Below are 22,296 nucleotides of genomic sequence, written 5' to 3'. Positions count from 1 at the left end.
TGGGTAAGAAAAATACTCTGTTTTTTCTTATTATCTCGAGGGGGAAGTTAGAGCTTGTTAGTGTATTGCTTTGAATTAGTATATTACTTTGAATATACTTTCACAGTCATGTATCACCTGTTACAATTTTATTAATAAAGAGAGTTACTCTAGTCAGGATGGCAAATTCACCCACTTCACATCTCAGTGATTGGGATTTACCTTTCAGCTTCAATTCACTCTCCTGTGAAAAACAGTAAATAACTGTTTACACCCTCTGGAAAATACCTTACTGTCTGGCAGTTCTAAAGAAGCAACATCCATTATTAATACCAAAAAGTGTTCCAGTGCATGCAGAAGGGATTAGGGTACCACCTCTGTGGCTGAAAACAGTGTAAGAAATCTATCTGCTTTCTAAACAAATGGTTCATTTTGCTGCTGCTTATCAAATGAGCCGATTAGCTCCTCAGCCCCAGGAGGATGGACAGCCTTCAGACATTGTAATTACAGGGAATCATAAGCTCCCCCAAAATGCAAATGAAAACATAAGTGTCTCTGTGAGCTAATGACCCCTAAGCCTCAATTCCAGCTACCAGCTGCTTATCACAATTCAAAATCTGCTATGCAAAAGAACCCAGAACCACAGCTGCATCTGAAACAATACTGGATGACAGAAACACAGAGAACTGATGCAAAGAAAGATGGGACATGACCTAGAAGCACGGCTGGAAAAGTACGTGACTTCACACTCTTCAAATGGGCCAAACACCCAATGTTTAAAATAGTGAACAAAGTTTTCTGCTGCCAAGAATAAATGCCAGTGGCTGCATGAAACAAGGCCTAAGAACTGTCTTATAAAGTGAGCTAGCAAATGATGACTGTAGCCTGGATCTCCTTAGAAGTCTCAAAATGTCATAGCCCTCACTGATGTCCTGGACAGCTGTCGATAGCTCTGCACACATTTTCAGTTTTCTGTCATGCAGAGATGGCAGTCTAGGCCAAGACAACAAAGAAGAAGCAAGTATAAAGGCTCGACAACTTTTAGTTTCCTCACAATGTACGGAAAACAAGAGAGCTCCAACCTAGTAAAGGAGTAACACATACGCTTAATTTTATCTCATGCTTTTTACTTTATTGACCATTATTTATAGCTTTTCAAGATTAAAGACACAAATCATTAGCTGGGATCAGAGCAATCCCAGTGATCTACATTTTCTTATGCTAAACATCCCAATTTTTCAGCTGTAGATAAAGTCACGTTTTAACACTGGATGAAGCCTTATACTGTTAAGGCAAGAACCAATGCAACTGTTTAAAAGCTGATTATTTTTTTCACCCCTTTTAAGTTTGTGGCAAGGTGAACAGATAGTGATTTAAAGAGAGATTGATAGATGGGGGAGATGGGGAATATGTTTTTAAGCACTATTTTTATGCACTTTTTTTAAACATTATTTTTGCTTAGATATTAAAACAAAGTCCCAGTTTCAAGCATAATGAAAAAGAGAGAAAACCAGAACAGATAAACAACTGAATGCTCAACTTTTTTTGTTGAGTGTCATGCCTCAATTGCAAATGAAACAATCTGATTAATCCTTGAGTCACTTCCATTCTGTTTCTTCCTTTCGGAAACACTACCAAGAAATATCCAGTTATAAAACTGAAAAGAACAGACCAGGTTATCTTATTTTGTGAACTCAGTACACTGTCTTCCAGTGCAGAAAGAACTCTTCTCACCACCATGCAGGCAACCTACACAAAAGGTGACTACACTGGCCACAATCACTGGGAAATCACACCTCCTCCTAAGAGCTGGCATAAAAAAAAATTATTAAATGTCAGTGCTGCTACAAGAAATCTCAAACATGGTCCTAAATTAGCACACCTGAAGACCACCATCGGTTTATTCCAGAAAGGAAGACAGAATTCAGAATTAAGAAGCACTGTCTGCCTCTTCAGGCGGGAAACTTGAAGTGTTTTTTGACTGGTAGGTATGTCCAAAATTCATGTGTCACTTGTAAGTTTATGCAAGTTACTCCTGTTCAAGAGAAGTACAACTGTCATGGATAGTCAGAAAGAAGGACAGCGGATTTTATTCACAGCAGCTTCAAGCAATTACTCAAGAGACCTACTCCCAGCATATGCCATTGTGCTGGTTTTTTTTCAGCTTCTGTAAATCCTACTTCTCTTCTTGTGAACATGGCAATCTCAACTATTTCCCCCCATATCCTCACCTCTCATCTTAACTATATTGGCCCTTTTTTAAGACCAGCCTCCTGTTGATTCTGACAAAGGACCCACAGCACATAAAAACAGCTCATGCTAGTTATGTCTTCCTTTCAATCAGAATACAAAGAACATCCCTGAAATACATACCACCATGCAAACTGCCTCTTGCATACTGAATTAAGGGTCAGATGCTTCCTGCTCTGATACGAACAGAGTACTCCTTTGAGAGGACCTCCATATTCATAGAAGGTTTTAGTTTGTTCCAAAAAAGACCAATATCCATCAAACCACAAAGCAGATTGAAGAGTACATGGAGAGAGGTAATAGCACACTGCTAATAAGCAATAACCTGTTCTTTGCACTTATAAAGAATCCAATACTTTAGAAGACGTAACACCAATAACAACTTGGTTATTGGTGTTATGTCTTCTTTTAATCACAAAACTCATAGATGCTTTGCCAGCATTCTAAAATCTAGAAGATTAGGGACATGTCTTAGTTCAAGGATACTGACAGCTCTGAGGCATATAATAAGACCTGTCAGACACCATATTCTGTTGTCAGGATACATCCTCACACCACTCTAAACCTTCCTTAGCTCCACAGTACCTCTCCTAATTCCACTGACCTACCAACTTACACAGGAACGAGCAAAGAAACAAAAAGAGTACACCACTGCAATGAACTAATAAAGTAGACCGCTGTGTAGCAGATTTGAAAGCAACTACAGACCTTCTTTTTGCAAACATTCCACGCCAAGGTAAACTGAGTCTGTAGTCGTGACATTCTGCCAGGAGGACAATCCTAATAGGAGCAGGATCTCAGTTATTGTGAGTATCCAGCAGGTATGGTAAAGAAACACTGCTGATGTTCTCTCCTGTCATCTTAAGGGAAGTCATTGCTTCTCACAGGTTCCTTAAAAGGTAAGTAAATATTGTTTCTTTGAGGGAACTCCAAAATTTCCCAGTTAACAGTACTAGCCATAGCCATCAGTATGTTTGTAGAAACTACCACAAAAAGGCTTTTGGAAAACACTTATTTTGCTTTGTCAAGTATGGAAGCTGATGCACAATTGATTTGCTATCAGGTTGGAAGAATGTGCTGCTGGTAGAATATTCTGCAAGATCTAGCCATCATTTTAATTAATGGTTTGCATGACAACATGAACACTTATCCTATTGTAAAGGGCAAACAAGGTGATGTAAGAAAGCAACAGATGCAAGGCTTGTTAAGAGACAGAATACTTTGCATTACCAGGGAAAAAAACAGAACAGCTTTCAAGCACAATGGCCTTTCCACAGTTCTGTATCTGGATGAAGGCAAGCAAAAAGGGGCTGCCACACAGAGCAAAATTAGCATTTTAAGTCTCCTCAAATAATGGAATGAAACAGACAAAGTGCAAAACCAAGACTGTCTACTAAAAGAGAAATATTCAAGTGCACAAGTACATGAACACTGCCTGCAAGGAACTCACTGGCAGTTTTGCGGAAAAGGTGAGGACAGATATCTAAATTACTGTCACAGCTAAGGCATGGAATACATGAGATTACATTTTGCCCTGCCCCTACAATTATTACAAGATAATGAGAGGAAGATCAATGCAGTGTGCCAGGAAATAGCTATACTGGAGTTTAAAGAGAAGAGCTACTAAATACAGCTCTTCCTCATCCTGACATAGTGTGAGTATATCAGGCAGAAAATCCTCCCACTCTTCTAAGCCATTGTGTTCTGCTGGAAATGTTTAAATGACCTTATAACCTTTACCCTGCTCTTTTTATTAGTGGCCATAATATATGCCAATGCTGTATTTTATCCTTCTCTAGCAAAGAACTACTACCTTTTAATCACTTCATTATCACCTTTTCGGCCAGAGAAGGAATGCATGCATACTTATAGGAAGAAGCTGTAAATGTTCCTCAGAGATCTGCTAGGGGAAGACACATTTTTTACATTTTAAATAATTAAATACTAGTCTCTAGTGAAAATTATACATGTTACTTTCTGGTATCAAACTGGTCTATCCATTTGAGTTCTGTAATGAGCTTGGTCAAGATCTTCAGCTGGAATATTACAGAGACAAGTTAATCAAACTGAAGTTGAGATAACAAATAGCTTTTCATGACAAATATATCCTTTCACCAAAATGAGTCCAAGTCTCTGCATCCTTTGATATTTTGTGGCTAACTGGTGTGAAGTACAGCCATGTATCTGTCCTTATGCTCAGCAGCATAGATCACACAGCCGCAAAACCATTTTTTAGAGATAGACCATGACAGCTAAGCCCAGCCTACTTTAGTGCCATGACACTGAGCTGAAACACTAAAGGCCTTGACCCAAAAAGCAGTGGCACTACCACTGCCAGTCCAGCTGGTTTCCTCTCACACATTTGTTGCTATAGGCACAATCTCAGAAGAAACTAATGTTGGATTCATGCACACATTCTGCCCCCAGTATAAACCAGATTAGGCTTCTCATAACCTAGAGGCTTGTTGACAATACACTGGCAGCCTTGAAAAAATGTCTAACTATTGACTGCCATCCAAGACCAAAGGTCAACAACATGTCAGGAATGAGAGCTAAATAAGTAGTTCTGCTTCTGATAGTGGGCTGAGGTGATGGTGGGAAGAAAGAAGAAAGCTTTTGGCTCACACCTTCTATTCCTCAATTTCCTTCAGAGGCACAGAATATTCTGGAAAACAGACAGGACTTCCTATATCACCTGTGAAAAGTTATCATTTGGGCCAGAAAATAAGAGAAAAATCTATACATAGACAATCTGTCTCATTTACCATACTGGCACATGCTTGTGACCAGAGTCAGCTAAGTCAGCCAGGTTTCTCAGCAGCTGATTACATGCATTTTGCTCTCTATCCTTAAGCAACAAGGCTGCCAAGGTCAGGCCAGCTTCTCCAAAGAGCTGACAAACTGTAACAGTACTCTCCTCTCATCTCACTATCCCAGGTGCTCTGCTTGTTTTGTTTTTGAGGGCACAGAACCAGATTTAAATGAGAAGAAAAAAATCCCAACAAATCCTGTTCTGCCCAACACAACTAATTTCTTCTTTTTTAGAGGGCAATTACTGTCGGTTTTAATACACATCTTAATGAAGACTGATTCATGAGCTGACTCCCTTATAAGGGCTTTGTAGTTAAAGAGACTGGGAATAGGAACCTTGTTAAAATAAAGCTCTACTGAGCATTTTGCATTTCAAGACAGTTACCTCTTATGACTTTCTCTATTTTGTTCTCTAATTAAAAGGTTAGCAAACATGAACAGGGAGCATTTTACAGAACATAGGGAACCTTAGGTCTCTCCACTTGAGCCCTGAACTGAATTTAACTACTCAGAGACTGTCAGTGATATAACCACGGCATATTAACCCCTGCATATATGCTCCACTGGCAGTTGCAACAGCTCTTTCAGCAGCACCATGTGAATATTAGCCCTGTAATCCAGACTGGTGAGGTGTGCAAATTCATGGTTATCATTTCTCTGTCTTTATCCCCACTGCTGGGCTCAAGCAAACACCTGGCTCTAAATTGTGGCAAGTATCAGAATCTGGACACACACTTGCAGGAAAAATGTTGCAGCAGTCCAAAAAAGGGTAACAGGTTTATTGGTGGGTAAGTGGAGAGCTGAGCCCTCAAACAAGAATTATTGTTTCACTTCCCTCCTTCCATCATTGTGGTGGTCCTGACAGATCACTGGTAAGAATAATCCCCAGAATTTCTATGAAGCACAGACAGAAGCTCTAGCTGTAACAAATAGCATTAGCAAAATGTCAGTAGATTCATGCTGTTACCACCCACCAGCTGCACCATTAAAGGGTGTCTGCTCCTAAGAAGTACATGAGAAAGGGATGCCCAACATTGCCATGGAGGTAGACAAGGGTGATTTACAGCTCTGTGCACAGCGATAACATGGACATGAATCACCCGGTGCCTTCAGAGAGAAGCTAGATTGGATTTTGTGTGGTGAGGAAAACAGGAAAGAAAGCATTATCAGGTCTAAGGCCTGCCCATGTTTCTTATATGGAATATGTAAAGCATTCTTGATCCTGGGCATTACTAAACAAACAAATCCCCTCTGTGCCTCCTCAGGACACTACAGCAGTCCTGAAGTAGCTGAGACAAGTGATGCCAATTAGATTCTCCTGTTAGGCACCACATTTTAGATGAGGATAGTCTTATCCTAGTGGATACATCTCAAGAGACAGTTCCTAAGCTCTTCCGTTAAGTGGTTGTAGTGCTATCTTAGCACAAAAGTAAATCAAAGAGATAACATTCGGATGTGAGTTCTTGGCATGAGGGAAAAAAGGAGACTGAAAGACAAGCCAAGGTCCAAGTCTGTGCCTGTCAGCTATTGAGAGGAAAGAAAATTAACTATTATAGTCACTGTAAAAGCACAGGTAAGAAGAGGCACAGAAAAGAATATGAAATCATGTGTGTGTCTCAGGTTCAAATTTCAACTGGCACTCAGACCATTTGAAATTAAGTGTGGCCTTCCCCATGATGTCAGCCATCTTTAAGCCCAGGCCTTCTAGAACCTTCAAGGTCTTCAAATTACACGAATATCTTATTATATTCTATGGTACCTCTGATTAATCCTTCTCAACATAAAAAAAATTCCCAACAAAGATTAATAGCAATTCACTCTTATAAAACATTTGAAGATGGAGAGCAGCAATGAAGAGCAGCAAGATCTTTCTCTTTTGCTCTCAGTGAGCTGTACTTGGAGCAGATCTGGCCCTTGTCATACCAAGGAACTGAGTCATCAGCCTTGTACACTGTCTCACAGATTATCTGTATACTGCTTCCTTACCAGCCCATTCCTTCCTGATAGGGAAGTTCAGCACAAATGCAAAAAAGAGGATTTCCAAAGGCGCTTGTCCATCAGTTCTCTGATTACTGAGAAAGTTCTTATGGTCCAAGATATGAAAGGAAGATTTTGCCATAGATGGAAACTTCTTTCCTGTTTTGCTGAAGCCAAATGGGGATGCAGGCAGGTAAGGAGAACGGCCACCTCACACTGCAGAGAACACACTTTCTAGCTCTGAGACAGCTTTCAAAAACAGAAGTGGCAACTGAGCAGCAAGACACTGTAGCTTAAATTGGGTAATGGCATTTTCAGATGAGGAACAGGTTGGCTTCCCCTGCCCCGCCATCAAGAAATATATTTACAGAATCAGCTTTCCCCACTGTCAGAGACAGAAGTCAGAGCAGAATTCCCATCACTTTTTTTTTCACCTGGTCAAGTCATCATGCTTGAATGTGCAGGTGGCAACAGTGGTGCCATAACACAGCAACAAGCCATGCTCAGCATCCAGCCGAAACAGACAAGAAGGTACTCTCCTCCTGGCACTTGGGAGTCCCTGCATAAATGTGATGCTGGGTTCCAACCACAACTTCATCCCTGCTGCAGATATCTCCCCAGAGATATTTGCCTAGAAATGTAATAGATTCTGTATGTCTTCAGGGTTTATGGGCTCTTATTGAATTCTTTCACTGTTTAAACTTCATGGGAAGAAGAATTTTACTTTCCAGGTTGTCCTGCAGTGAACAGATTTGCTTTTGGTTTGTTCCCTGGGCAGTGAGGGGAGAGATGAGGAAATTTACACAACACTAAGCTAATGTCATTTTTCATTAACTATAGTGTTTTAGCATGGATCACATGCTACCTAGCTGTCGTTAACTTAAAGGGTAATTTTATTACCAAAGATTTCAGGATGAGAGCTTCTCCTGCCTGGATGACTTATTTACCCTCCTAATGCCTCTAATGATTTGTCAGAGAATTTGCACTGCATAAAAGCTATAAATAATGCACAAGTGTCAATGTGTTTCATGTATTCCCTTCAAACAAAGTATGGACCATGCTGACCTTCCATTTGCTGACGTTGGACTTCTTTTGGACTTAAAGCTTATTTCAAATCTTTCATAATCTAGACTACGATCTTTTTTTTTTTCTTGTCATTAAATGCACACCTCTTCATTGAATCACTTCTTGCATTCCATACGGCCAGCCAAGGTTACTGTGAAGTATCTGTCACCCAAAAGCTACTAAACCAAATGTTTGTCACTTAATCCTAATCACAGTTTACAGCTAACCAGTAAGGCAAAAAATAAATTACTTTATCAGCTCCACTCTCTTTACATCTGCTTTATTCCCAAGTGTAACATAACCAGCTATAATTGAGTTGCAGTTTAATCAACTAAGTGGGCCACCCTGTGAGGAAAAACAGAAGGGGAAAAAAAAGAAAAATAGGGAAAAAAAAAAAGAAGAGAGAATCTAGGTCACTCTGTTCTGAAGACAGCAAAATAGATAATTGCTTCACTCCACAGCATCCATGCTGCACTTGAGGTATGTTTGAGATCTTATGTAACTAATATTATCCCTAGGTTAGCCAGACCATCCCTAATAAGATGCCATAAATACCTCTTCCATGCACATAAAGGTGATGGATCTGGAAAACAAGGAATATCTCAAGCCATGAGATTTTGAGGGGAATTTTGTGAGCTTTTAAGAGGGAAAAAACCCTTTTGATTATTTTATTTGCATCTGCAAGAAACTAATAAAAATGCTGGTCTTCAGCTGCTGTAGATTGACAGATCTCTGTCAAGAAAGACAGCTGAAATTTCTAAATTACATTATGCTGTATCAATGAAGTGGCTGTGAGTGCCCAGGATGTTGTTGTGCAGAACTGAGTGCTGAGTTTCCCTGGTCACCCAGAGATCATCCCTGTTGGGCTACATTAGTTCTACTGTCTTTTAGTTAGAACTGATTTTTTGAGCACATAAAAATGACCCAGTATAGAAGGATCTTGTACAGTACAAAGCAAAATGTACACCAAAGTGATCCCTAAATAAAAAATAGACAAATAACTACGTAAGAACGAATAATAAGACAGGATGCCTATAACAGAGAGAAAAAAATTAATGGGTGTTATTAACTCAGGGCAGCCAGTTCACAGTAGTCATCTGGAGTAAAAACAGGATTGAAAATTACACACTCTACATTTAAACCAGGGATAAGATTCACTATGTGAAGCAAAGTCAAAACTTTGCACTTTGACGTCACTTTCCTGTGTGGAAACAGAACATTCCTGTTTGTGGTAGTGGTTGAGAGGATGCATTTTAACTACCTATTTTAAGCAACTGTTATTGCATCTGCCAGCATAGCAGGAGCACATGCAACTGTTCTGGAGGAGAGGTGCTGAGTACCTGGCAGAAGGAGTACCACCTGAAAAGTTCTACCAGATGACATTCAAAACACAAAACCAGAAGTCCCAATCAAGCACCTCAGCCATGAGGCAAATCATTGTGTCCTCAACAGGATCTCAGACCACATGACCAAAAACAGTGTTAAACACCTTGACGTGGTGCTCAGAGAGACGTGGGATCTCTGATTGGCACAATGTTCATTGACAATATGATAAGATGCACAGTCAGAAGAAAGGGATGGCACATCCATCCTCTTCCAGAAGCCAACATCTTGCAATGGCAGTGATCTAGTGTTCTACCACTCACCTGCATGCCCTTGCTGAAGGTTTTGTTTGGGTAGGCACTCCTGAATTAGTCAGGCAGTTTGAAGGAGACTTGGTTGAAAAGTTATCAGCCATGGGGAAGGAGCCTCATAAGGCTACAAGAGACATTTGAGCCCAAGAGATTCAGTCCTGCATATAAAACATGAGTCTTTCTCTGAGTGTTGGGCCAGCACAAGGCACCCACTGAAATCGCTGCCTAGATAAAAGTAACTTATGGTCTAAGTCATACTGTAATGTGAGCCTGAATCTAGAATATTGATATGGCAGAAAGCAGGTGCACAAACTATGGAGTATATCTGAGTCTAACAATCAGGAAAATAGTAAATATTGGTACTGAGGAAGATGGAACATCTTATTTTCAGACAACTGTTCAAAACCAGGGAGAGGTCCCAGGGAAACACCTAGTTCTTAAATTACTTTTATCTCAACTGAAGTATAAAACAAAAAAATTACCAAATACATTGAGAACAGCTGTTTCTGTGTAAACTACAGGTAGAAGTCACCTGAACACAATGGAGCGAATTTCAAGCTATGCTTGTTATATACGAAACTCAAAATTCTTACCTGGGCTGAAACACCACAGCTAGAAAGATATCCATTATAGCCATCTGTTCTAGGAATTTATTTGTAAATCCACCAAGTCCTTTGAAATAAAATTACTTTCAATCTGAATCCAAAAGCTGATTTCAAACCATCCATGAGCATGGACATAATATAGCTGGCAAATCTTTCTGTCATACAAATACAAAGGGGCTAAAATGTTTTCAGAAAAGGGAAAATTTACCACAGCTCTGTAACAAACTCACCTAGAGGAGCACAATGCTGGTTCCCTAACTAAGGTAGGTTTGCATTCTAACATAATTAGACGTTATCACATATTGGAAAAAAATATCAAAATTTAGTGTAAAAATTAAACCACTTTTTAGGGGAATTCTGTTATTATGGATAACGTTACAAGTAAGACTCAAAGACATGAGCTCTCTATTGAGGTACTCAGGACCAATAATTATTTCCTGCTTCACTGGTCCTACCTCTCTGAGCGTGTACAATTATTTCAAATGCACCCAAGATTCAGTTTCCATTTCTTCCTGCTTGCTGCAGGAGGGTGGCAGAGATAGCACCTCTCTTCTCTCCCACAAGTCAAATGACAATAATTGCTGACTGAAGGATGCTCATGGCCAATTTATTCACATTATCCTTTTACCAGTATTGTCCCTCACATTAAGTAGTTCTTCCTTCACTGCAGTGTTCACCTCCCTCATGTATTTAGAGAGAGTAGTGGTGTCCCTGCTTAACCTTTTTCCTCAGCATTTTAATCTACCTCCATGTAATTATAAATTTCCTTTCATGCAGATTTTATTCTTGTAATTTTGCAGCCTAGGAGACATGGAACAGAAACTTTTGATATTTAAAGGAAAATACAGAGGAGAAAGTGACAACTGTCAAGAGAAGTTTTTAAATTATACAGAATTCAAACAAACAAACAAAAATCAAAATTTTAAAATACTCACCTCTTTTTAATGAAACCAAGATTTTTTTCTAAATATCCTTCTAATCACTTTTATTCCCAGCTAGAACTGTGTAGAGGAGGATCTATATATATAGGCAAAATCTCAGAATACTTCCTCCTTCTCTTCAATTGTTTTAATTACTTGTATTCTGTTTGGGATTTTTTTTTTAATTTAGAGAAAAAATAAATCTGAAGGAAACTGCAAAGAGAAATATTACAAAATATATACAAAATACAAAGAACAAAACATTTCGCTCAGACTCAAGGAAGAGTAGCATGCATAAACTTAGCTTCAACATAAAATAAATAACTGCCAGAGGAAAAAATACATTGGTTTGGACATGATGTCTTAGTCTCATGTAGTCTTTCAAGTTTGCAATATGTCTTCTTCTCTTGATTGCTGAGAAAAAAAACAAACTTACGTGTTTAAAAGCTTTTTATTAAAACATAAACCAACACAGCCTTAGTAAAACCTTTCCAAAGTCCTCTTGCAAATTAAGATTTTGATTAATATATGCATTTTCAAAGAATTCAAGAGACAGATGCACTTAGGACCAACAATGGAACAGAGGCCAGGCAGTCCCACGCAGTTCCTGCCCCCTCAGGTGGTGCGCAGAAAGTTTCACACTATACGCAGTAACACCATGGCAGTGAAGTAGAAACAGCAAGAAAGTTTCATTGCTAATTATCAAGACAAGGACAAATTTTCAAGTCTATTAAGACCAGAAGTTCAGCTCTGTCTAGCACTAAGAAGCAGAAGGAGTGACAGAAGAAGAGTGTTCACTTCCCATGAAGGGAAGGGCACTACTCAAAGCTGAGCATGTATCTAGTTGAGTCTGTTGTTTTCTTGGGATAATGGTGTCCTGTAATGCTTTCTATGCAAGGAGATTGGGAAAGACACCATTTAACATAGGGATCAAGTGACCTTCCCAAGCATACCCAGGGTTCTCCCACAGACAAGGCCAGCAATTGAGACAACCATCTCACACTCAGTTACCTTCAACAGAAGGTTCAAATATCTTTTCTGCTGGTCAATTTTGCCTGAGCTCACCAGCAAAAACAAAAAAAAGGGGCAGATCCAGGGACACAGAGACACGGCAGTTCAACTATTTGTCAACATACGCATTGACACACATTTCTTTCCCATCCTTCTTCCTATAACTGTTGTCTGCCTAACTCTTCATTGCTCTAATTCTCTCAGGAGACTGAAATTATCAAAACCAGCTCCATCATTCCCCACATGGACTTTTTTTTCGTTTGTTTCTTCCCATATTTTCCACAGACAGTAATTCACAGCCATTGGAATCCCAAATTTATGTTGATATTGTTGTTTGACATTCCTTCAAGGTCAGTGTCACTGCAAATAAGCCACGAGACTCAAATCATGATGCAAAAATATAAGTAGCTACTAAGCAGATTCATTCTTGTAGGCAATGACAAATTCAAATTGCAAAAAGATGCACAAAGACAGCAAATTAAATTTGTTGTTGGCATTAATGCACTTCTGCAGTGACAGCATCCACCCAACTCAAAACATGCTCATTTAAAAATACAGGAGAGAGGGGAACAAAAAAATAATCCTCAAATTTCATAGGGTGGTTGTCAATTTGTCTGCAGCAGAGAGACACAATTTGTTTGAAGTATTTTTTTCTAATATGCACTGTGATTTGTACCAGTGATAGATCACTAGTAGCCTTTGCCATGTCTGTAATTGCAGCTGTTACCCTTTAGCAAACCACATGAGCATCTGTTCAGCGATCGGTTGAAACTTTCAGCCTTCTCAGCAATGTTCTGCATCCTGAGACACATACTCTAGACCCAAAAGCTAACCTGAGAGAAACATAGCTGACTATTCCAAGCTCTCACAATCAGACTGTACATGAGAAAGTATGATGGCAACCAGCAAACTGCTCAAAGCAGCAAGTTAGCAACTGTTTAAGGTGCTGTGTTGCTTTGATCAAGCACTTGATTTCAGCACATAGAATGAATATACAAAGGCAGTGCAGAGGTGCAGCCTCACCTTAAAGAAGAGCATCCAAACCTAAGGCAGAGTACTTTCTGCCCCACCACTAAAAGAGGAGCAGAGACAGAGAATCTGGAAGAGCCTTCAGCATGCTGTTGAGGGTCTTTAAAGGTGTTGGAAGTGGGCATAGCAAATCTGCAGCTTTGAGGGGCTAACATATCAGTTACCACTTTATGAACTATACCCTCTTGCAAATGGCCTGAAAAACTATGAATTCTCACCCTAGGTAACACTAGAGCCTGTATTTGTGTCTTAGTCTCAGCATTGCTGTTCCCTCTCATCTGAACACTATCACAAAGCTCAGAGAAGGGACCCGGGCCATCAAACAGAAGAACATGCCTTTTTCATGTAGCCCTCTGACATGAGACAAGCCAATGGCAAAACACTAGAGATCTGTCCCTTTCTTTCTGCCAGCCTTACCTGCTTATTGCCATTCCTCTTCCAGGCTTCCTCAAGAATTTGGTAGATTTCAAACACTGCTGGAGGACTTCTCATCTCCATTCAACTGCCACATGAAATTTCTTGTGATACCATCTTGCTGCTAGGGTGTTTTTGTGCTGTTGACTTTGGGGGGTGCCCCAGGATGAAAGAGACATTCCCACTTCTGTTAGGGCAGGATGCCTGTCTTCCCTTAGTGGAGAACGTTTGCAGAGGTTAGAGCTTACTTAGACCTTTTGGAGCCCTATACTTACTGCAGTGCTGACAAATACAGACCATACAGTCTTGACTTTACTCAGTAAGACTCCTAAACCCAGGTAGCCTTCATAGATTTGATTTCACAGCTTTATGAATTCAATCTTTACCCTTCTAGTCAGAGAAGAAAGCCCTCCTATGTACATCAGCCTTCATAAACACCAGTCTTCTCTATTGTCTGTGCTTTTGCCAGCACATGAGGAGGTGTGTAGGTCTCCATGGCTAACAGTTGAACTACATCCTGAACTTCCCTCTCCTTAAGAACCAACACAAAGACAAGCTAGCATCTTATATTTAGAGCACCCCATTTCACCAGGAAGGTCTCAATAACTGTAATACATCATCCATTAGGCTCCTGCCTAGCTCCAAATCCGCTGCTGCAGATAGCATTTCCTATGCAACACAGGCTAAAATTTCATCACTGACAAATCCTATTTGCGCCAAAACCATACAGCTGGCAAGAAACCACCACTTGGCTTCTATTATGAAAGGTTAAAAAAAAAAAGTCAGAAAGATGCAGGTATACAGCAACAGATATTTAAATCAAAAGCATGCAGAACTTCCTTCGAAGTGGACAGAAAAACCAAGGAGAAGAATCCTTTTTTCTGCTAGGAATCAATCCTAGACAGACTACTTAACATATGTGAAATGTTATTATTTCTCCCTCTCTGGGAGAGAAAACTTCCTGGTTATCCATGTCATTTCACTCCAAGCAGGCTTTTGACAAGCAGATGGCCGGCAGCACAAATCTTAGTTAAGCTCTTTGTGTGCTACCTCTACAATCAGCCGAAGGTTGCACATTTCCTCCAAGGATACTTCAATAAGCACACTGCTCACAGTGCCTGCTTACAAGTAAGACAAACATAAGTAAGATCCCAGCAGACACAAGGGAAAGCTTTCTCTGATTCTAACAGCAACAGGCCAAACAGAGGCAAGCAAATATAAAAGGAAGCTTTCTCCAGAAAGGCACAGGAAAAATTGACCTGGTCAGCTTTTCATCTCCTGGTTTGGATCATGGATACAATAAATCATCTGACCATCACTGTAGTTGTTTCTCTGGTATCATCTCAACAGCAACCATTTGCTTCCTTGGAAGACATCTTGCAACTTAATCAAATTTCTCAAAGAAAATCTCTTTGTAACCAGTTTACATTAGAGGAAAAAACACTTTTAATACCATTCCTTGTGAAAAACGTATGCAAAAAAAATGCCACCTACCCCAGGTTCCTGCCTCCTGTCACTGGATCCCAGGAAGAAGGAATCAGCACCTCCTTCTCCACTTCCTCTCTTCAAAAAGCTATAGAGAGCAATGAGGTGACTCCTCTGCCTCCTTTTCTCCAAAACAGAAAAACCAGGTCCTTAGCCACTCCTCAGAAGACATTCATTTCAGCCCTTTCAACAGCTTTTGTGCCCTTTTCTGGATGTGTTCAACGCCCTTAAAAATATTTTAATTTGTGGGGACCAGAATTACACACAACACAGGTGGAAGTTATCTGAGAATGAAAGTAAGTGGCCTCCCAACTCCCAGCACATGCTACAGAGGTCTTGAGATCTCATGTCTCTGGCCAGATTCTCCAGTCTTTGTGATTTGGATGCATCTGACTGCAAAATGAAAGACCTCATGTGTTAAATATTTCAAGGATTACAGACAAAAGAGACCCCAGAAGTTAATACCGGCACTATTTGTTAGCATTAGGACTTGCAGTTTTGCATTACAGTTTCTGTCCTATTCCAGAACTTCACACATTAACAGAAGCAGTGGAGCACAGCCTAGCTGATGCATGAGGTCCCAGTGCAGCACAGAGGCCCAGCAGAGAACTGGAAATGTGAGAAACAAGAGTGTGAGTTGGAGAAGGAGAAAATAGAAACCCCTGTGTTTATTTCACAATGTGTTCCATCCTGAACAGGTCTGTACTGCCTTTGACTGCACTCAATCTTGCTAACTTCTGCAGGAGAAATTAAGGACTAAATCCTCACTTCACAAGCTACTAAAGTCAGGCAAATGCAGCAGTAGAATATACAGAAGGTCACTGCTAAGATGTTAAACAGTAGTGTGGTTTTCATTCAGGCTTATCTGGCATTCACACACCCTCACATCTTCCCTAATGTAAGCTTAGCACAGGAGCTGCTCTTTCAGAGCTTAAGTAACACAGTGACTTAAATCCCACTATCTTCATGAGGGCTTGGATCTCTATCTGTCTTCAAGAACAAGGGGACTCCTTCTGGACTGTGTTTTGTGATATACCCAGTTGAAACAAAGTTCTGGTAAGGGATGTGAAGTATGCAGTGTACCGCTGCTGGCATGCTACAGATGGCAATCTGGTTGCATTTGTCTTGTATCTGTAGTATTTTAAGAATCCTTCTGAACCAAAACAAGTGTCCACAGATTCTTGACAGAAGAAACAGATGTGAAGCAGAAGTCGCCACTCTAAACTGGTGCCAATAAATCAGCAAATCATGCCTGTATTATCTATCATAGTGAATATCTATCCAGAAACTCAGATGTACCCTTCCTCCTAGTGCTGGAGGCATGAAGAAGAAATTCAGACAGTACTATTCAAATGTATATGTGAAAGGATTTGCATAATTTATCCACAGGCTGACATTAAAAAAATTAAATATTTAAGGCAGACATTCCAACCTTTTACCATCCAGTTCTTGCCATTTGTCCCATTCATGGCAATAGTAGTAGCACTTTAAAAGGGCTCTATGCAGCATCATATTTAGAGCCACTTGGTGTTCTGTATACCACGATTTCACAATATTCTGGTCTGCAGAATGTTGCTTTCTGCAGTATGAAATATCTTTCTTCAAACACATCATGATCCAATATTCCAGTAGATTCTCTTCACTTTCCATAGGTTTTATCTTTTCTTTTTCATGAGAAAATATCTCAGACCTTGGCCCTCAAATCACCCAGTAACAGAATGACACCCAGAAGAGCTTCATGGAGTTCATTGTCCTCTATTTCAAACCAGTTTCCCTACTTGTCCAAGCCAGCAGTGACAGAGGAAGTGATACAGTGTAGTACAACATGGGAGTCAGGTGTTCATGCACAATTTACTTTCACACGAACTTAGCAAGAAATAAGCAATGCACAGTGAAAAGCATTACAGCTAAACTCCTTCAGGACCCATTCCAGATCCTCCAGTTCCTACTCTCTCCTGGGAAATCATACACATTGGTCATGATAACATTAGCCCAGCTCTGACCTGACATGGCAAAAAGCACTTCTAGTGTAAAATGTAGTCATTAAATGACTCTGATTGTCTTCATTTAAAGAACTGTCACAGGAACAGCAAAGTGATAAATCACTGTGGCTACACACCTCTGTCAATGTCTGTGATGTAGCAGGGTCAGAGGTACAAAATATGCCCTTGCTGTTACTTCTGTGGGAGAAGCAGCAATTTTAAGCCTTTACCCTCTTGCTACTTTATTCTTGTTTTACACAGCTAATAAGCATCATTACTTCTCCATGGCTTCTGTCACTGTCAGACAATAAATAGTGTGACTTCCATATAGGGTGTTAAAAGGTCTGAGAAGCACCAAAAAAAAAGCTACAGAAGGAAATGAGCCAAATAACCTGCTATTTTGTATTGTTTTTCCTGGACCACAGTCTCCACTGCAAATGAAAGGTTCAAGGATTTTGAACTCCAAGGAAAAGCAAATCTGATCATTCTATGCCATTATAAGCAAGGATAATATTTTCCATGTTTGCTTCAAAGGAAATGGCAAAACTCCCCCAGAAGCATTCTGGTAAGGTTAGAGCTACTGCTAATTAGCAGAGAGTGAGACCTCGTCTTCCTCAATAAGGTGACTGAGGAGGTAGGAGAATGATGTTTTTCTATCAGTACCTTATTTGACCACTCCCTATGACAAAACCTGGTTCCAAACTCCTCCACTGCTTCAGAGACCTGCATAGTTCTGTACAGTAGGGAAAGGTCAAAAGCAACTGCCTGCAAATGGTTTTCAAATCCAGGCTCTTAGTGAAAGTCTAGCCTAAACTTAATTTTAGGGCTGTACGCTGGGAAGAAAAAATGACTTACAAAAATGACATACCCATTATGCTCTGTCAAGGACATCCAACTGGCCCTCAGCCCTTGTGAATTTTCACCATCTGAGATAGCTGAAGGGTTAAGCTACCTTAGCTGTAGGTATTTGACAAGCAGAATCCATAGCAGGTCTGATTCTGTGTAAATTAGAGGACACCTTAATGACAAAATTGCAGTATTTTTTTCTTTCTTCCAGGAATCCATAAGAGATTATGAGAATGGTATAAGAACTTTTGCACCATTCAAAAAATCCTATCAAACAGAAGAATTAATTCAAATGTGTTCTGGGAAAAGCCATATTAAACTAAAATCAAAGAACCATGAAATCCACCCAAAGACCTCCCAGAAAGTGAGGATAATAAAAATGGTCACTAGCAGATCAGACCACGTACCCTACCCAAAGCAAGCCTGTCGACTAGAGGTTTGGTGCTCTGCTCAGTTTGACCACCCTTGTGGACACAATTCCCAGATTATTCTAAGTTAAAGGACCCAGAAGAATCATTGAGTCCAGCTCTTAAGTAAATCTCCCTTTGGATATCAGAACTGGCAGACAGAAAGGGTTCTGGCCCCAAAACTAAGGAAGCAAACTATAACCTTTAGTCCTTGGTTTGCTGTGCCAGTCTGGCCAGCTTGGATGATTTGCATCAGCTTGGGCTATAACTCCAGGGAGAAACCAGTGTCCAAAACCACCTTTATTTTCCGTATTATATTTGCACTGGGAGATCTTGTTTTATCTTGTTGAAACTATTTGTAATTTAAAAATAGGACTGCTTAATGAATTAGCATTTCCTGGATTTTACCACTCTGCAGAGACTTCTCCTTTATTGAGTGAGTGGGTAAGTTCCAGACACATTAAGTCATCTGGCAGAAGAGCTGGTGCCCTGGACAGCATCTTGACAGACATCCGGAGCTCAGACTTTACAAAAATATGCTTTTTGAATTTACCTTCTCAGAAAGTCCTATTATCATACAAATCCTGACCTTGGCATACAACATCTTGTTAGAATGAAGGTCTGCTCAGGGTGAATGTTGTTAAGCACAGGCAGACACTGCTTCCAACTCATGTTAAGTCACCAAGCTGCAGAAAAAAGCAGCCATCATAGATGTTATTCCTTTGCTGCAGCCCTCCTCCCTCCACCTTTAACTGCAGTCTGTAAGCAGTTATCTCCCTTTACTGGATTTATGGATCTCCAGCTGTAGTGGCTGTATCTCCAGTTTGCAGGTACATTAGTTCAATTCTGTGCAAGCAACCTTGCACTACAGCAAACAGTGCAAAGTCTGCACATCTTAACACTAATTCTCCTTCAAAACAGGCACTAAAGAGTGAAATGAAACACAGCACTGCCGCCACACAAACCGCTACCTTCTCACACAGATGTCCTCATACCTCACTATTTCATGCAAACAAATTCATCCCTTTCTTCTCCAGTTTATCTCCCTATTCAAAATACCCCAACTAAAACTTTAGTTGCTTCCTCTGTTCTTAACTGTGACAATTTTGCTCCTCTGGTGAAAAACACCCACCAGTTTCAGAGACGAAAACATTATTTCCATGCCATGGGACAGAGTCTTGCAGTAAATGTTGAAGTTGTATATGACATCAGTATCACCACACATTAAACATTTACACAGCTCCATGATTCTACAATTTCTTCAAAGAAAAAAAAATGAAAAATGCACACGTGAGATAGAGTACAAGAGAGAATCGTCAACTTCCTCTGAGGCCAATATTTCAATTTCCAACAGCATCCAGCATCACCTCAGTGATGCTTAGACCAAATGTCCAGGTCAAGCAGCCTAGAAAGTAACTGTGGCAGAAAAAAGGAACCTCATACCCAAATATTTGTTCAGTGTTTTCAGTTTTTCCTACACACATCCCTAACTTTTCTATTTCACACCATTAGGTTAAAACAATTCCTCACACACATAAGCTAATATACAGAAACCCATAGAAGACTGGCCTTAAATCCAGGTAAAGTGTGTAGGAATACTTTATTATCATTGCCATCCTTATTGTGGCAGCATTCTTACTAAAAATAACTATCAAAATATCAGAGACAGAAGTTTCTGCACTAGGCATTTTTTGTTCAGGATTTGGCCAGTCTTTGGGCCAAAAATGAAAGAAGGCTTACACACATAGACAAAATGTCACTCTTTCTTTGGGTTTACTCTGCCTAAACCAGTCTTTGTCCTTTATAATACCTGCCTCAGTGGCATGGCATGAAGCAAATCAAGACTTGCCTACTGGATATCAAGACTTGCACACACAGCAGGATATACATCCAGGTGGTGAGGTGCCAATTAGGCATGACCCAGGGCCAGCACACCCTGTGTGGGAGGTCTCTTCTCTGACATGGGGCTTTGGTCCCTGCTTGTTGCTGCCCTCTCCTGCTCAGATTCTCCAAACACTCCACTCTGGGATCATGAATCAGTGACAGGCATGCTCTTCCAAGTCCTCAATAAGCTATTCCAGGTGCAGACCCTACCATAGTAGACCGTCTCCTCTCTTTCTGGGTGGAAAGGGGAGGAGTAGGAGGGATCCAAGGCCCCTTGTTTGCCAATTACACTTACCTCCTAGAGCTTGTTTCATAACAAAATCCATGATTTGTTGCTTGGGGTCCTGCCCACCTTCACACTTCACATGCACAGAGACTGGGAATCCTTGGACGGCAGCCTGCAAAGAGGCACAATCAAAACAGGAATAGTGTCTCTAGAAGAAAAGGCTAATGCCTGATCTTCCTCAGCTCTCTTCCCACAGTCTTCCTCCCTTTGTCTGAGTGCAAACAAGTTTCCAGCCCTCCATCCTTTCAGACCCTGCTTTGCACGACAGGGCACCCAAGGAGCAGAGCTGCATGTTGGCGAGCGGTCAGTGGGTGGGAGGAGTCAGGGGTACACGATGGCTCCCCCAGACTGGGCAAGTGCCCGGGAGCAAGTGCAGAGGAGCAATGCGGTCCCCTTTCATAGCCTGTTTCCTGCAGACGGGCAGGAAGGAGTTAAACCTTTTAACTTTCTCGTTTCCCCGCCTGCTTCTCGCCCCCTCGGTTTTCAGAGGATTTGCTCCGAGGTGGCAGGTCCGCCCGGGACCGCCGAGGGGGCATTTGAAGGTGAAGCGCCCTGCAAGTGCCCGGGAGAACAAGCGGGGGATGCTGGGCGATCAGGATGCGAATGCAGTCCGGGTGGCGGGATGCAAAGTCCCCCACCGGAACCCTTCGGGAAGCCCCCAGCGCAATGCCAGCGAGGGCTGCACCTCCTCAGGGTGAGCTGGGACGGCTCAAGGTTGAGACCGGCCGGCCCCAGGCGCAGCACAGCTCCGGCTGCTGCATCCCACCCCCCGCCTGACTTCGGCACCGGCTCACAGCCGTGCCAGCACCTGGAGGGACAAGAGCTGTCCCTGTCTCTGTGCGCTCGCACCCCGCCTCTCCTCTCTGCCCTTCCCGGCTCGGCACGGCCCGCCCGCCCCAGCGCCGATACCTCGCTCGGCGACAGGCGCTGTGCTGAGACGGGCCGGGCCGGGGCAGGTGGCTGCGGCAGGTGCCGGCTGCTGCAGCTCCTCTCGTCTCCCACGGGCTCCGGCCGGCGCCCGTGTGCCCGAGGGTTGCCGGGGAAGTTGCGGGCGCGGAGCGGGGGAGAAGGAATGAGTCCACAGCTTCTCCCTACTTTTCCCCCGCGCCCCTCTTTTTATCACAGCATTTCCGGACCATCCCACCGACACGGTCCCTCCTTCCTCCTCCCCTCGTTGCGGGAGTTGGACTCTCTCCCTCCCCCTGCCTCCAGCTCCCCCGCCCCTTCACTGCACCGCCCTCGCCCCTCGGTGCTCGCCGCCGAGCAGGCCGGCAGAGCTCCCCAAGCCCCGCGGAGGGGTGCGTGTGTCTGCATGCGTGTCCCCCACCCCATCCCCGGCTGTCTCCAGCAACCAGGTGTCCTTGTGCTCTGCCGTGGGGGGAAGGAGGGGTGGCTGTCAGCCCGCTGTTGCATTTTGCAATTGGTTCCTTGCCTCTCCTCGGGAGTTAGTGTGCGTGCCAGGGGAAATCTGCAACCACGGCTTCCTGCAAAAGGGGGAGGTTGTGGGAGAGCGTTCTGCGTCCTCTGTTCTGAGTCCTGTGTTCTGAGTCCTTCCCCGAGATCCCCTCTCATTCCCTAGGTCCTGGAACGAGTTGGAGAGGCAAGGAAGAAGAGAGGGAGGGAGCAGACTTTCTCCTCCTCCTTGCTTCGCCTCGGATTAACTGTGGCCGGAGAAGAATCGCCGGCTGCTTGTCTCTGTGCTCTGGCTATC

The 22,296-nt window shown here is 42.0% G+C and overlaps 1 protein-coding gene across 1 annotated transcript in view; it reads right to left on the bottom strand.

Moving 5' to 3' along the window:
* CPLX1 (complexin 1) overlaps positions 1-21,726 on the bottom strand; it is a 101,232-nt gene extending 79,506 nt beyond the window's left edge. The window contains exons 1-2 of the mRNA XM_068176050.1: positions 21,495-21,726; positions 20,595-20,697 (exon numbers count right to left, since the gene is read on the bottom strand). Of these exons, the coding sequence (XP_068032151.1) occupies positions 20,595-20,625 (31 nt within the window). The 5' untranslated portion in view covers positions 20,626-20,697; positions 21,495-21,726. The remainder of the gene's footprint in view (positions 1-20,594; positions 20,698-21,494) is intronic.
* Between the last annotated feature and the right edge of the window lie 570 nt (positions 21,727-22,296).

This window comes from Anomalospiza imberbis, chromosome Z (genome assembly GCF_031753505.1).
Source record: "Anomalospiza imberbis isolate Cuckoo-Finch-1a 21T00152 chromosome Z, ASM3175350v1, whole genome shotgun sequence".
Classification (NCBI taxonomy): domain Eukaryota; kingdom Metazoa; phylum Chordata; class Aves; order Passeriformes; family Viduidae; genus Anomalospiza; species Anomalospiza imberbis.
The sequence above is the reverse complement of the archived record's forward strand: the minus strand, read 5'-3'. Positions and strand labels throughout refer to the sequence as shown.